Genomic DNA, 13,183 nt, shown 5'->3' with positions numbered 1-13,183 from the left:
GCGCCCCGGAGCTGCGGCGATCGGGTCGCCCCGTGGCTCTGTAAAGTCCTTCTGTGTACTTGGAGACTGCGGTACAGTGGAAGCATCGCTCTTTCTTCTGTCCCCTTTATATCGGGCATCCAGGTTTTCTCTGGCGTTAGGGTGCAGGTTGTAGTCCCGTAGTACCCTTCAGTGGGGAGGAGTGGCTGCCTTGTGGTGGGGGAGCATTGGTCACTCCTGACCGTGCCCCTGGCGTCAGAAGAAGGGCTGATGTGGATTCTCAAAGTGTGGAGCTCTGGTCTCTGCTGGAGTCAGTGGAGGCAGACTGCAGAGACCTGTGTCACTGAAGGAAGGAGAAATAGGTTTGTGTTGCCAGTGCTTTGCTTACTGCTTTGCAGCTGAACAGTGAGCTGTGCTAATTGTTTGCTTTACTCAGTTCTTCTGGTCTGTGTGTCTCCTACTTGCTGCTTGTGTGTGAATTTTTCTAGAAAGGAACTAATTTTTTTCTTTCCTGTTCCCCTTACTAACCCATATATAATGTACTTCTTTTTATTGTTTGTTACTGTCTTCTTCTGTTTACGATGTGTTTGTGTCCTCTTTCTTCTAAAGGTGTGATAAGTAGAACTACTCCTCACATGAGGCGACAATACCTTAAGATAAAGGGAATGCAGTAATGTGCTCTGCTAATATTAAGAAGATGATGCTTAATTCATTAATGCTTAAGTTCTTAAATTAAAAAATGATTTTCATATGCTTGTCAAATATTTTCATGTATTAATTTATGTTATTATGTCTGGTGATGATGAATTGTCTTGATGAGTGAAATTTTAAGGTATTAAGCACGTAAAACTTCTTTTGCTAAATGCCTGAAAAAATATTCAGACATCTATAAACCTGTTTATTAAGCTGCCTCCTGCTACTAGGGGTGAAGCCTTTAAGGTGTACAATTCCCTCTTTAAACTAATCAATATGTTCCATTTACCAGTTGTTTTTAAAATGCTTTGCACAGTGTGGCTACCCACACAAAGCCATCCAAACCTTAGTAAAAGTCATAATATTTGGTCTTGAACTCATCCATTTCTTGTAGTTACAAGAGGCTGCCCAGTACTGCTTTATCTAGTCAGCAGGGGGCAAAATGTAGCTTGTTATTTTTGCTACCAGTTGTTTTATATTGACTTCATTGCGTTTTTAAAGTAGTTTAGAATATCTTTCAAATTTCAGAATGTTTACAAACTTCTAATATGCTGTTGTTACTCAGTCTCTTGAAAAACTAGAAATTTTTACTCTTGAAAATGGTGCTGGAAGAATTGGCTGAAAATATATAAGTTACTTGTATGAACCCCACATAAGAACAAAGCAGTGACTGTGTCTGTGTTACAGTCGGAGGATACTTAATGTGGAATCTCCTACTATACCAACATCACGTATAGTTCATGGTTTGTTTTAGCAAGCCTGAGGCATCTTGTTGAATTAAAAAATTCTTCCAGTGTAGAATGTAGAGGACTTGAACAGTTCTTTGAGTGGTCAAACATGTCAGTTGCTGTCTTTATCAAGACAGGAAAGTTCACAATTCTCCAGATAAACTGGGCAGGGACAAAGAACTCCTATGTTTGGCAGCAAAGACTGCGGTCGTGTCTTACAGGTGGCTGGCATCAAGTAGCCTTTTTCCGCTGTCATGCATCCACACAAGTGCGTCTCTGCAGAAATTTGGGAAGTGGGAGAAAAAGAACTGGATTGTTTACCCTCCGCAGCTGCCTGGAGAACCTCGCAGACCAGCCGTAAGGACACACCTGTGAATTTCCTTCCCTGTTTACCTTTAGCAGTTTCTGAACAGATTGTTGCTGTTGTTGGGTGACTCCACAAGGCACTAGGTTGCCAGCTTTGTTATTTGAGATTTTGATCACTTTGGCACATTTATGTTATCGTTAACATTGCTTCAAATGTTTTCCATTTCTAAATTATATTGGAGCTTCAAGTTACTTGCAGCCGATCACCTTTGTGGTGCAAACTGCAAAGGTACCATCCTCTGTGGAACTCTTTGAACTGCAAGGAGGTAGAAGTTACCAAGGCTATATCATTATACATTTGTTTTGTTCGTAGTGAGAGTAAATAGTTAAAGAAAGTGACTTATGTTGTTACTTCTGTGCACAAAGATATAAACGTGACTTTCCTCGAGTAGTGGAACTAGTGGTGCCTGCTGGTGTAGGTATAACAGAGTGCACGTTCTTTCCATTTCTTAATTTCTCTGCATTATAGATTCTCCGAGGTCTGATGATGTGTTTCCTCTTGCTATGGCCTCCCCTTAATGAAGCTGTTCAGTTATTTCCTGTCTTAATGGCTGCTTGAAATGTTTAATATAAACTGAGAATTTTTAATCTTATGCGGGGAGGGACATGTGAGTCAGATGTGGCATGTGATTGCTGGGAGTTTTTTTCTTAGGAAACTATTTTATATATACTATACAGTGGGGTTTCTTCAGTTTGTTCCACAATAACTTGTTTTACGAAAACTGAAGCAAAGAATCTAAAATTCTTGTTACCTGTATGCTTGGTGCAGCCTTCTGCTGACTGTTAGAGACAACATTTGGAGAAGTCAGTGTAAGTAACATGGTCAAGGTTTTTAAATGTCATTGTAACAGATCAGTTTTTGGTAACAGCAGGTTTATGCCTGTTGCTCCCTGTCCCCCCTTATTAATCATTTTATACCTGGGAAGCACAGTTCAATGGGAGCAAAATCAAGCCTCTGAAGTTACGCAGGAAATCTTGGTGGTGTATGTTTGATCACTGAAGGGACTGACCAGTGCTGCTTTCTCTACAGCACAGCCTGGAAGAATTTTAGGTTAATGCTTCATTATTTCCCCACTCTTGAGAAATGATATTTTGAAATTTCATTTTTATAATTGTTCTTCATTGGTAATTAATGTGTTGTGGCCTCTGTCAGGCATATTGCTCAGCAAAGTATTGGCATCTCAGAAGAATAGGCTGGGGAGAAAGAAAGGAAAAGATGGAAAATCGTATGATGATTTTTTTTCAGGGACTTGTGTTTAATTCTCTGAAGATTGTATTAAAATTTTCTATGTGCTAGCTAATTTATTTATTTTTTAATGTGTTTGGTTATAAATGGCAAAGGTATGCCTGATCTGGTATGTTCATGGTATAGTAGGGGCATCATACTTATTTTACTCCTAATGAGAAAATAGATTGTGGATTAGAGGTGTACGCTTCATTCTTGTTTTCACAGAAAAAAATACTGATCCTCTAACTTTATTTTGCACCTAGGAAATATATCACTGTCGGAGGGAAATAAAATACAGCAAAGATAAGATGTGGTATCTGGCAAAACTGGTAAGCAAAAACTGTTACCCAGGATCATATGCACTGTGGAGGAATTTTTGTTGTTGTCTAGTAATAGATGGCAAGGGGAACTTTGCAAAATTGTAAATTGGTGGTGTTTTTCTCTTCAAGAAAAAAATATTGAGTATTTTATCAAGATTTCTTCAATGTTTAGCTCAGAAGTTTTATAAGATACTACACTGAAGAAATGGTAATTAAGGGAAATAAAGTCTTTGATTTTTCTCTTTATAATGGCAAAGTAATTTAAATACTGCCTTCTGGATAAGAGAAGGAAAATATTTATAATTGTAGGAGCTCACTTTAACACTTTGATTGCAGATAAAAGGAATGTCCATTGATCAGGCTCTTGCTCAGTTGGAATTTAGTGATAAAAAGGGAGCAAAGGTGATCAAAGAGGTATGTAGCAATATTCTTTAATACTCCTACTTTCAAGAAACTTCAGAATCAATACCTATCACCAGAAGTTTGGAGATGTTTCTATTTGTGGCTTGTAATATTTCTGTTAAGGCTGTTAGGTACACATTCAAACAGTATTTTTGTAGCAGTCTTCTAATGTTGTGACTTCTGGATACGCAGAGTATTGTACTGTCTGTCTGTATGCAATTACGTGTGAGTACCCTCGCTAAGTAGGCTTGGTGCAACTTAATGGTAAATCATGCAGAAGCCTTGTCAATAACAGCTGCTTCGACTATAGGCTCTAATTCTTAAAATCGTAAGACAAGAACAATATAATCAGGGGAAGCACTGAGTTATGCAAAGACATGAAAACTTTTCAATTGCAGTAGTTATTAGAAGTCTTAAATTTCTCGTTCTTGGCTGAAGCATTGATTTCTGGCATAGTAACAACAAAGAAGTATCCTGTATTAGCTGAAATTATTGAATGGCCTAAATTAATTTTGCCCACCCTGGAATTTGTTTCTTGTCTGATGTCTAATTAGATGAAGGTCCACAGATAGAACCTGACAAATGCTGGTGAGAAGCATCTTTTCTACTCCCTTTCCCCTGAAAAACTAGAATAAAGTTGTCCCGAAGCCTTTTCAGTCTCTATGCAAAGAACATGCTTAGGTAAAAGATGTTTGTTGGTTAACAATTTTGATCTCTGTGGAATACTTTTCCCTGTAACTAACTGACTTGGATGTAAATGCAGGTTTATCTAGAGGTAAGAAATAGTGTTACTTAAATTCCTGCTCAGTGTTTCCATTTCTTTTCTTTTTGTTACAGGTTCTGTTAGAAGCACAGGAAATGGCAGTGAGAAATCACAATGTGGAATTTAAATCCAATTTACATATAGGTACATTTTTCTCCTTGTTTATGTGCAGAGGGATGTCATTCTACTCTACAAAAATTTTAGCAGAGATGAGTAGAGGATGGTTTCTGCTAGACTTATCTTTACCAAAACCTGAAAAGCATGTACTTCTGACTTGCAGGTTAGTGTGGTTGTTGAGCCTTCAGGCATCAGTTTATTATAGTTGGTGTCTGACTGGTGTTCTGGTGTAGGTGCATTGTTCTTAAGATGAGTCGATCCGAGAGTGGAATTTCTGCTCCCGCTGTGAACAGAAAGTCCTGAAGAGGAAGATGCCTGGTCCTCATGTGTTGCCTGATCTAGTCGACAGGTGGTGCCCCTGGCGGCAGGGAGGCTGGATTAAAATGATCTCTAAGGTCCCTTCCGGCTTAGGCCATTCTATGATGATTCTATGACATGATTATGAAAGACTAGACAAGAAGAAGCAAACTGTTACTACTTTGTGATGTTGCCAGTCAACACAGATGTTGGAAGCTTTGTCTATGGCTAGTACTACTAGATTTGCAGGATTGGAAAATAAACTTCTGTAAGCAACATTATGAAAGTAAATGGCTATTGACAGCAGACTCAATAAAGACCTTGTTACAAGCCTATTCTGTAATCATCTGTAGTAATTACAGCACTTCCTTGCCTAGAAAAATATTGAAGAACCATTTACTTGTAGGTGTTCTTAGGCTTAAAGGAAAAAAAAAAATCCCATTTTGCCAAATATGGTAGAAATGTTATTAAACTGACCTCATAAGCTTAAAGTAACCTGGATTGTAGAGCAGGTTTGATTAGAATTCTTTGGAGCCTTCCAGGCCTCTGCCATAAGAAGGTTTATCTGCTAGTGCAGGAGTGGATGTGTAGATAATGAAAATACATATGATGAGTGCAATAAAGGAAGAAAGGAGGGAAAATGAAGTCTGTAAGACTTCTACAGGAATTCATGAGGCAAACTACTGAAAGGCAGTGGAATTAATACCACCTTCAGAAGAGCTATATAATCTAGTAAGTGCTCAGTGTAGCTTCCTTTGGATTTGTCCTTTCCTGCATATTTATCTTTGCATGCATGCCTTCTAAATTCACCTTCCTGGTGCTCCTGAAGAGTGTTAATTCAACTCACGGGTCCTCTATGGTAGTAATCTGCTAAATGTAATAGAAGAAAGATGGAGAGGACAATCCCAAGTAGAATTAACTTTTCACATGCAGGCAGAAGTACACCAGCAAGACAGTGTTTCAGTTGCAGGTGTATAGGAGTTTATTCTTGACTGAAGAGTCTTCTCTCTTTCTCCCTTCCCCCTGCTTTTTCCTTCAGCTGAGTCATTGACGGGCAGAGGCCGCTATGTGAAGCGGATTCGATACCACGGCAAAGGCATGTTTGGCATCATGAAAATTTCCAGGTGCCATTACTTTGTGAAGTTGGTGGAAGGTCCTCCTCCTCCTCCAGAGCCACCAAGGACTGGGTTTGACCAAGCGAAAGAATACGTGGAGCATTTGCGAAGTAGAACCCTTGTTAATACACTGTGACAGATTTTTGTGACTATATAGAAATTTCTTGTTTGATGATGTAATTATATAGAAGAATAATTAAAATAATGTTTTGGCTATATATTTGGTGCTGCTGGAGCTGAATGATTCAAGAATGGTCGTAGGTTTTTTTCTTATTTGTCAAGCCTTATGTGAGGAAAAATCTTGGAAAAGCAGCCACCGATGTTACTTTTTCTGAATTACTTGGACCACAGCATTCAAGCTTTACCCTGGACTATCAAATCTGGAACATGCAGTGATTATAAGGATCTGTGGCTATTCTCAAATTCACACAGCTGTCTATTAGGTGTAGTTGGATCTTTTAAAGTAAAAATATGTGCTTGACAGTCATGCTGGAAGATTAAGACTTGGAATAAAATTATTAAAATTTGACATCTTAAAGTAGCTACAACGGTGGAACAAAAAATGTGACAATAATAGCTGAGATTATCAGACATCAGTTGAGGTTTTTTTCTTTGTCTGGACTGTAATGCCCTTTCCATACAGCCTCTGTTGTGCATCTTGGACATTGTGGCTGGGAGTGGAGAATAATAAAAAATCGTTTAAAGTTGAGATTGTGACAGAGTCGGTAGGTGGCAATGTTTAGTTTGTCAGAGAGGCACGTGGCAGTGAAAACTTACAGGATGCTAAAACTCTGTTCTGAATTCTGACCATGGCATTAGTAGTCTGATACATGCATGGAGTTCAGGCTGTTCTCTGTGGAAAACCAGTATGGGTAACAAGCAGAGTGTGGAGAAAAGACTGTCTTGGTGAAGAGTGAACTAATTATTCTGTACTGTCTAGAAACAAATTGTTTTTGTAACATTGAGGCAAGTAAAATGCTCAGTGGACTTAATATGGAATGGCTTCTTGCATATATATATATGTATCTTCCTTTCAGTTCAAACACAGAATCACTGAAACAATCCCATTTTTAGCGTTCCTTCCTTTGGAAAGTCTGAGGTCACTAAGGGGAATCTCATTTCACCCAGTCAAATTTTGAATTTGCTAGCCAGAGATAATGAACATCAGCATAAAAAGAGAGTGAGTAATTGCTTGCTTATGCAAATGTCTGATATTCAGACCTTTCTTTTCCACTCTGGACACATTAGAGTGGGAGAAAGATTACTCACCTTGTTTGGGTTGTCTTACCACACCAGCTAGTGATAGTCTCTCTCGTGTGTCTACTCTGATCAGTACTTGAATGATGGCAGAGGGACAATTCCTGTTCAGAACTCTTTTCTTTTGACTTAAAGTGGCATACAGCTGTTTCTTTTGGCTACCAAAGAACAGGGCTGGTGTTAAAGAATGTTGGGGGATTGTGAAGTTACACAAGTACATGCACAGCACAATGCCGTTAATGGGTGCTTACTTTCAGTCTGTTTTTCTGCAGTGCACTTAGATGCATTATTTGCTTTTAAGCCATGATTTCGTAACTTTTGTCTGGAAGGTATGTTCCTGATAAAACTCACTATCTCTCTAGTCCCTGATGTGTGTTTGAAGAACTGTTTCTGGTGTGCTATGATAAACAGCTGTGCTTTGTTCTGCCAGCTGCCGTTAAACTCTTTTGTCACTCTGAATCTTACAAATTCTAGCAAACTCGAATGGCTTAATCTTTTTGCAGGTCAGCGATCTGGGAGAAGACTAAGGAATCACAAAATAATCCAAGCTTAATAAGCACTTGTCATCTAAGCATGTAAAACCTGTCTTCTAGGTATTTTATTCCAGCATCTGGTTCTCTTGGATGCTGTAGATTTTGCTTTGGATCCCTTTTGGACTTTCAGAAAAGGTTGTATCCTTACAGATATCATTGCTCTAGTTTTGAACCTACATACAGTGAGAGAAGTGACTGTCTCTTCCAGCTTTAGGATGCAGCACGTGGCCTTGACACTCCTTCAGAGAAACAGACCTGAGCTTTTAAAATTTTGCAGTCAAGAAAAGCAAGGTTGTTGCTTCTCATTCATGTTTTCTTTCTCAATAAGTTGGCAAGACTATTCTGACATGGTTTTCAGCATTCCTCTTATTCCTTAGTACCTTCTGCCTTCTTAAAGATGCGTAATCTGTAGTGGATCCTTACGGTGTTGGCTACAGAAACCTGACAGCTGTATCTGGAACAGAGCCATGATGGGAGGTTCGGTGGGATGAGGGGCTTGAGCTGTCTTTTACTGGTAGGGCAGTAAGAGCATCTGAAGTGGTAGGTGCATCAGAATGTTGGTATGGGAACCTGCCTGAACCTTTTTAATATTCAGTAAGATCTAGCGATAAAGCTTTATGCTGTCAAGTTCTGTAGATAAATAAAATTTGCGGGGTTTGATTCAACTGTGCTTTCTCAGTGTTTAGGAAATGTACACTTCAGTTAAATACTTGGTATGGATCCAGACAGAAAAGTCAATGCATACTGCAACAAAACTTGAGCAGAAGATTGTTGATGACTGACCTCCAAATGAGCTGTCACCAGAAAGGAGGGAAAGAAGCACCTAGGCCTCTACTTGATGCTAATTTTATTAGCAACATCTGGGGGCACTGTAAACTTACCTCTTGTGTATGTATGTGCTGATGTTACAGAACCTGGAGAAGGAGCAAGTATGCGTGAAGGTGTAGTAAGACTTCAGGGAAATCTGAAGAGAGCAGAACTGTGAGCTGTGCTCAGCAATGTGAGATATAATTGAGGAAAACTTAAACTGCTGTTGGCTTGTTCATAAAGATTTTAAAGTATCCAGTGAGAAAGTCAAAGTACCTTAGTCAAGACAACCTGAGGGTTTTTTTGATGTGGGTTTTTTTTGATGTGTTTTTTTTGTTTGTTAAGTTCTGGACAGTTATTGAGGAGGTAGCTCATCAAAGGTAGAGGAAGTCTCATGTAATTAGAAAAGTGATCATCAGCCTCTCTAAAAGCATGGAGGATAAATGTGAGTGTAATAGACTGACTGGACAATTGGGAACATCTGATTCTGGTCAGGTCTGTATTGGAAATTGCTGCCATGAGGTGAACCATGTTAGGGCTCAGATGGTGCCTGGGCACAGCCAAGCTCGTTCTGCCCAGTGCTTCAGCTGTGCCACTGTACCTGGCATGGACTTGGCCAAGGTGACACAGCTCAAATCTTCTCGTGACCACTGTTTGCACAGGTGGGAGGTGTGTGACGGTACTGCCACCTCTGCCTTGCGGAGTTTCTTGCGAAGTCCTTTGGTCTCTGGAGTGAAGGAAGGTTAGGCATTGCTGTTTGCTTTCAGCCTGTCCCCATGAGAAGCCACTGCTGGGATGCTGGGAAGTAATTTGCAAACAGAATTCTCCTTTAAATAGAAATAAGGTTACTCCTAATATCCTCAGTGAACCATAGGAACAAAGTGTGATCTGCTTCACTATACGAGCTGTACAGTCTTGCCAAAAATGCCAGTGTCTGGCTTTTTGAAGAACAAGCCCTTATTGCTGAATGATGTCTATCCAGCTGCACTTCAGCCATGTAATTTAAAAGAATTATTAATTAAACAAAATAAGAGACTGTAACAGCAATAATAATCACTCAAGTTACTCTTTGCTCAAAGCCTACCTAGGAACAATAATGTGAAAGGAGGGGAAAGTTTTGGGAACTGACTTTTGAGTATTGAGGTTGAAGTAAGGAACAAGATATCTCTTGGGAACAGTCAGCAAACGCAGAACTAATATTCTATTTGCTCTGTAGCATCAACACTCATCTTGCTTCAAGGAAGTTGCATGCTAATACGAAGGGCAGGCTGCCATTGAAGAGAACAAGACAAGGAGAGTGTAACTTTACACTGGGCACATTAGGAATCCACCTCAGAGTATTAGCTAAGGAAATTAATCTGAAAGTCTGTGTAATACCTTTGAACAGAGTGTACTTGAAACTGAAGACAAAAGGCAGGACAGAGCATCTGGGCAGAGAGCATAACAGTAGCGAGGCCATCAAGTTTTGTGTAGTAAAATTAATTTGTAATCTGAACCTAGGTTTGCTCTCTTTTTCTTTCCTGTAACAATAATGAAATGGAGGCTTAAATCATGTTTGTATTCATATCGTATCTTTTATTTTAAATTAGTTTGTAGTTGGGACCATTGTCAACACTGTATCAAGTCACCTTTGTCTGACTAACAATATTTGAAATCCAGCCACCTCTCTGGTAGCCTGTACTAGGGATATGCTCCCCTGTGAAAACTTCTTGCAAAGCCCAGTCTGAGCCTCTCAAGCTCTGTTGTCCTTTGTTCAGTTGCCTGGTGCTACTGAGAAGTGGTTGACTCTAACGTGTAACTCTTCTGTACCTGTCAGATCACCCTGCTAACCACCTTTTGGGTGAGATGGACGAGCCTGCCTTCAACCTTTTGTCACAAATCTAGTTCTCTACCCCATGTGGTGTACCCTGTCTAGTTTTCTCTGTGGCAGTGAGGGGCCTAAAATCAGATTCGCTGTTCCAGGTACACCTTCACCAGCACTGATGAGAGGGAGATAATGTCCCTTCGTCATCTGATCATGCGTTCAGTGGAGCCAGGCATGCAGTTTGCTGTAGTAAGAACATGTTGGCTCACATTCAGCCTCGTGTTCATGCAAGTTCTAGGTCCTTTTTAGGTCACTCATCAGAATTACAGTAAATGTCTGTGGCACCAGCTCTCATTGCTTTTCTGTGTACAACAATGTACTTCTTTGCCACTAGGAAGTTGTTCTGTTATGGGGATGATGACTTTCTTTCCTAATAGCAAAGTTGCCAAACAGTTTCCTGGCTTCTGGAATTAATCAAGCTCTTAGGCTAGCTAAGAGTGAAGTAAAGGCATTTGTACATGTTGTTGTGGTAAAGTCCATCAGTGTAGGCTGCTAATAAGTGGTGAAATGTCTGCATCTCTCCTATTGATTAGCCATGTAAATTAAAACTTTAAATGAAAACAAAGTGGACTGTGAGGTGCAGTGCATTGGACCATTAAAGGATTGCTGTTCAAAGCCAGCTCTTCTAGATGCCCCTGATTCTGTGCTGCCTTCTTTCCCCACTTAAAATTCCCAATAGTGCATTAAGATGAACTCACTAGTTAGTAATTTTTCCCCTGTGTAGTTTACAAGCTCAAGGTTATGGGCTAGAACAAGTAGTGTCATGCTATAAATCAGGTGTAATGGAACAGCTTGAGAGAGCACACAGAAGTCCTTCTTCCCCTCACCCAGTGTGTGTCCTAAAACTCTGAACGTGGAGTTGGCAGAAGCCCAGAAACCCCCACAAATGGCTGATTAAATCATTAATAATAAGCCTTGTCCTGTTACCCTCTCTCTTCTGGAGTCTGAATTCTCTAAATCATTCCAGTACAGTCAGATGTGCTGGAAAATTCTCAAAAGGGCTGCAAACCAGGAAAGACAAGTTTTCACCAGAAAGGGGATGTAGCTGAACGCCACTGGTGCAGAATGGAGGTGGGACATCTGCCTTGTAGTACTTCTTCCAGCAACTAAATACCTTTTGTCAATGTGCTGCATCACGACTTGCATAGCTTTAGCTTTCAGCTATTCCTTATTGCTCTGGTTCTCTTGACTTGCTCAAAACGTTGGTTTTGTCTGTCCTGGCCAGGTGAGTTGGGGAAGCCACCTAAGATCCCTCTCAGTAGCAACCTCTTAAATAACACTGTTGCTACGGTTCATCCTGAGCGTGCCCAGAGCCTTAAGCAAAAAGTGTGGTCACAAACAGTGGAATGAGGGAATACAAATGGCACCCTCTTGGTCTAGACATATGCAGAGAAATTTGAGTGTAAAACAAACCAAACTGTGATGCCCTTAGAAGCGGAAGGTGATTTCCAAAGTCAGCCAAGGGAAGGGACAAAAAATTATGTGGAATTTGGATTTACCTTGGGCTGACAGGAATAATACATGTCTCTCATGTACAAAAGTCAGTGAAAATTTCTGTCTGAGATGAAGGCGATACCAACAAAACTATTGGCTAAGTAGCTAGAAATGTCTGGGTAAGTCTCTAGTTTGTCACATTTCAAAGCAGAGATTTGTACCTGTTCTCAGCAATTCTGAGTGTTTCAGAGATACTCTTCATTTTTCCTTTGCTCTTATTATTTGTCTCTTTAGGGGGGCTGTGCTCACTACTTCTGTGGGGATGAATGCTTGGCAAGCAATTACTCGTCTATTCTGATGCTGGATATGCCTGGTTTTTTGAAGGTTTTCAGAGTCTGTGCTGCGAATGCATTTCTCTTCCTAGTGTTGAGAGATTTATATTTTTAATGGGTATTTGTTTATCTATCACATGCTAGATTTATTCACTTGATAATCTCTCAGCAATGCAAGCAATCTTCTCATGCCCTGATCTAGCATGCAGGGATTTTATTCATTTAACAGTTTGGCTTTTTGGATCAGATAGCCATTAGAGGTAAATCCTGTGGTGTGCTGAGTACACTCAACACCACTGGAACTGTGAGCAGCTGTAACTTACGGGGAGCCTGCAGCATCTTTCAGGATGCTCTTAGAAGCTTTCTTTACACATGAAGGAAAGAAATAAGTTGCTGTGTGGTTCATGTCTTTTCTTCCTGGACCATACCCTTTAATATGATTTCTTGCTGATAAGTGAGACTTGATGAAAGTTTTGCAATGACTGCCTGTGCTCAGTTAACTACTTACGGGTCTCTTAGGAGTTTTTTTTCTATGTCCATCTTTTTTGATACGAAACAAAGGCCTTCCTTCTTCAAGGTGTGCTTTGTTAAAATCAGGTGCAAAATAAGAGGGAAAATCAAACAAAGATACTTTCATGACGTTACCCTTCTACCCCATTCCAGCACACTATGATTAACTCGGTGTCATTGTCCGTGAACATGATGTTAACATTTCTTTTCATGTTCTGACACAGAAGAATCCAACTTATTACTACCCTTTTATAAAAAAAACAACCTAATTCAGATCTTTTAACAGACAGCATAGTATCTTACCTGAAACCTACTTTTGAGAAATTGTTACATTTGTTCTGATAACAATCATGGGAGCCAAAATTGTAGGTTTTAGAAGGAGTTTAATAAAAAATTTTCCTTTTATGTTTCCTGGGTTAACAGGGGAAATATGGGTGA

At 39.8% G+C, this 13,183-nt stretch overlaps 1 protein-coding gene across 1 annotated transcript; it reads left to right on the top strand.

Annotated features, from left to right (window-relative positions):
* The first annotated feature begins 1,618 nt into the window (after positions 1 to 1,618).
* Positions 1,619 to 6,218, top strand: MRPL22 (mitochondrial ribosomal protein L22). Its single transcript, XM_009869656.1, has 5 exons — positions 1,619 to 1,757; positions 3,258 to 3,323; positions 3,651 to 3,728; positions 4,554 to 4,623; positions 5,933 to 6,218. Exons 2-5 carry the CDS (start codon positions 3,303 to 3,305, stop codon positions 6,142 to 6,144), a joined length of 381 nt encoding a protein of 126 aa, XP_009867958.1. The 5' UTR covers positions 1,619 to 1,757; positions 3,258 to 3,302; the 3' UTR covers positions 6,145 to 6,218.
* The last annotated feature ends 6,965 nt before the right edge of the window (positions 6,219 to 13,183 follow it).

Source organism: Apaloderma vittatum, unplaced genomic scaffold (genome assembly GCF_000703405.1).
Source record: "Apaloderma vittatum isolate BGI_N311 unplaced genomic scaffold, ASM70340v1 scaffold18925, whole genome shotgun sequence".
Classification (NCBI taxonomy): domain Eukaryota; kingdom Metazoa; phylum Chordata; class Aves; order Trogoniformes; family Trogonidae; genus Apaloderma; species Apaloderma vittatum.
The sequence above is the reverse complement of the archived record's forward strand: the minus strand, read 5'-3'. Positions and strand labels throughout refer to the sequence as shown.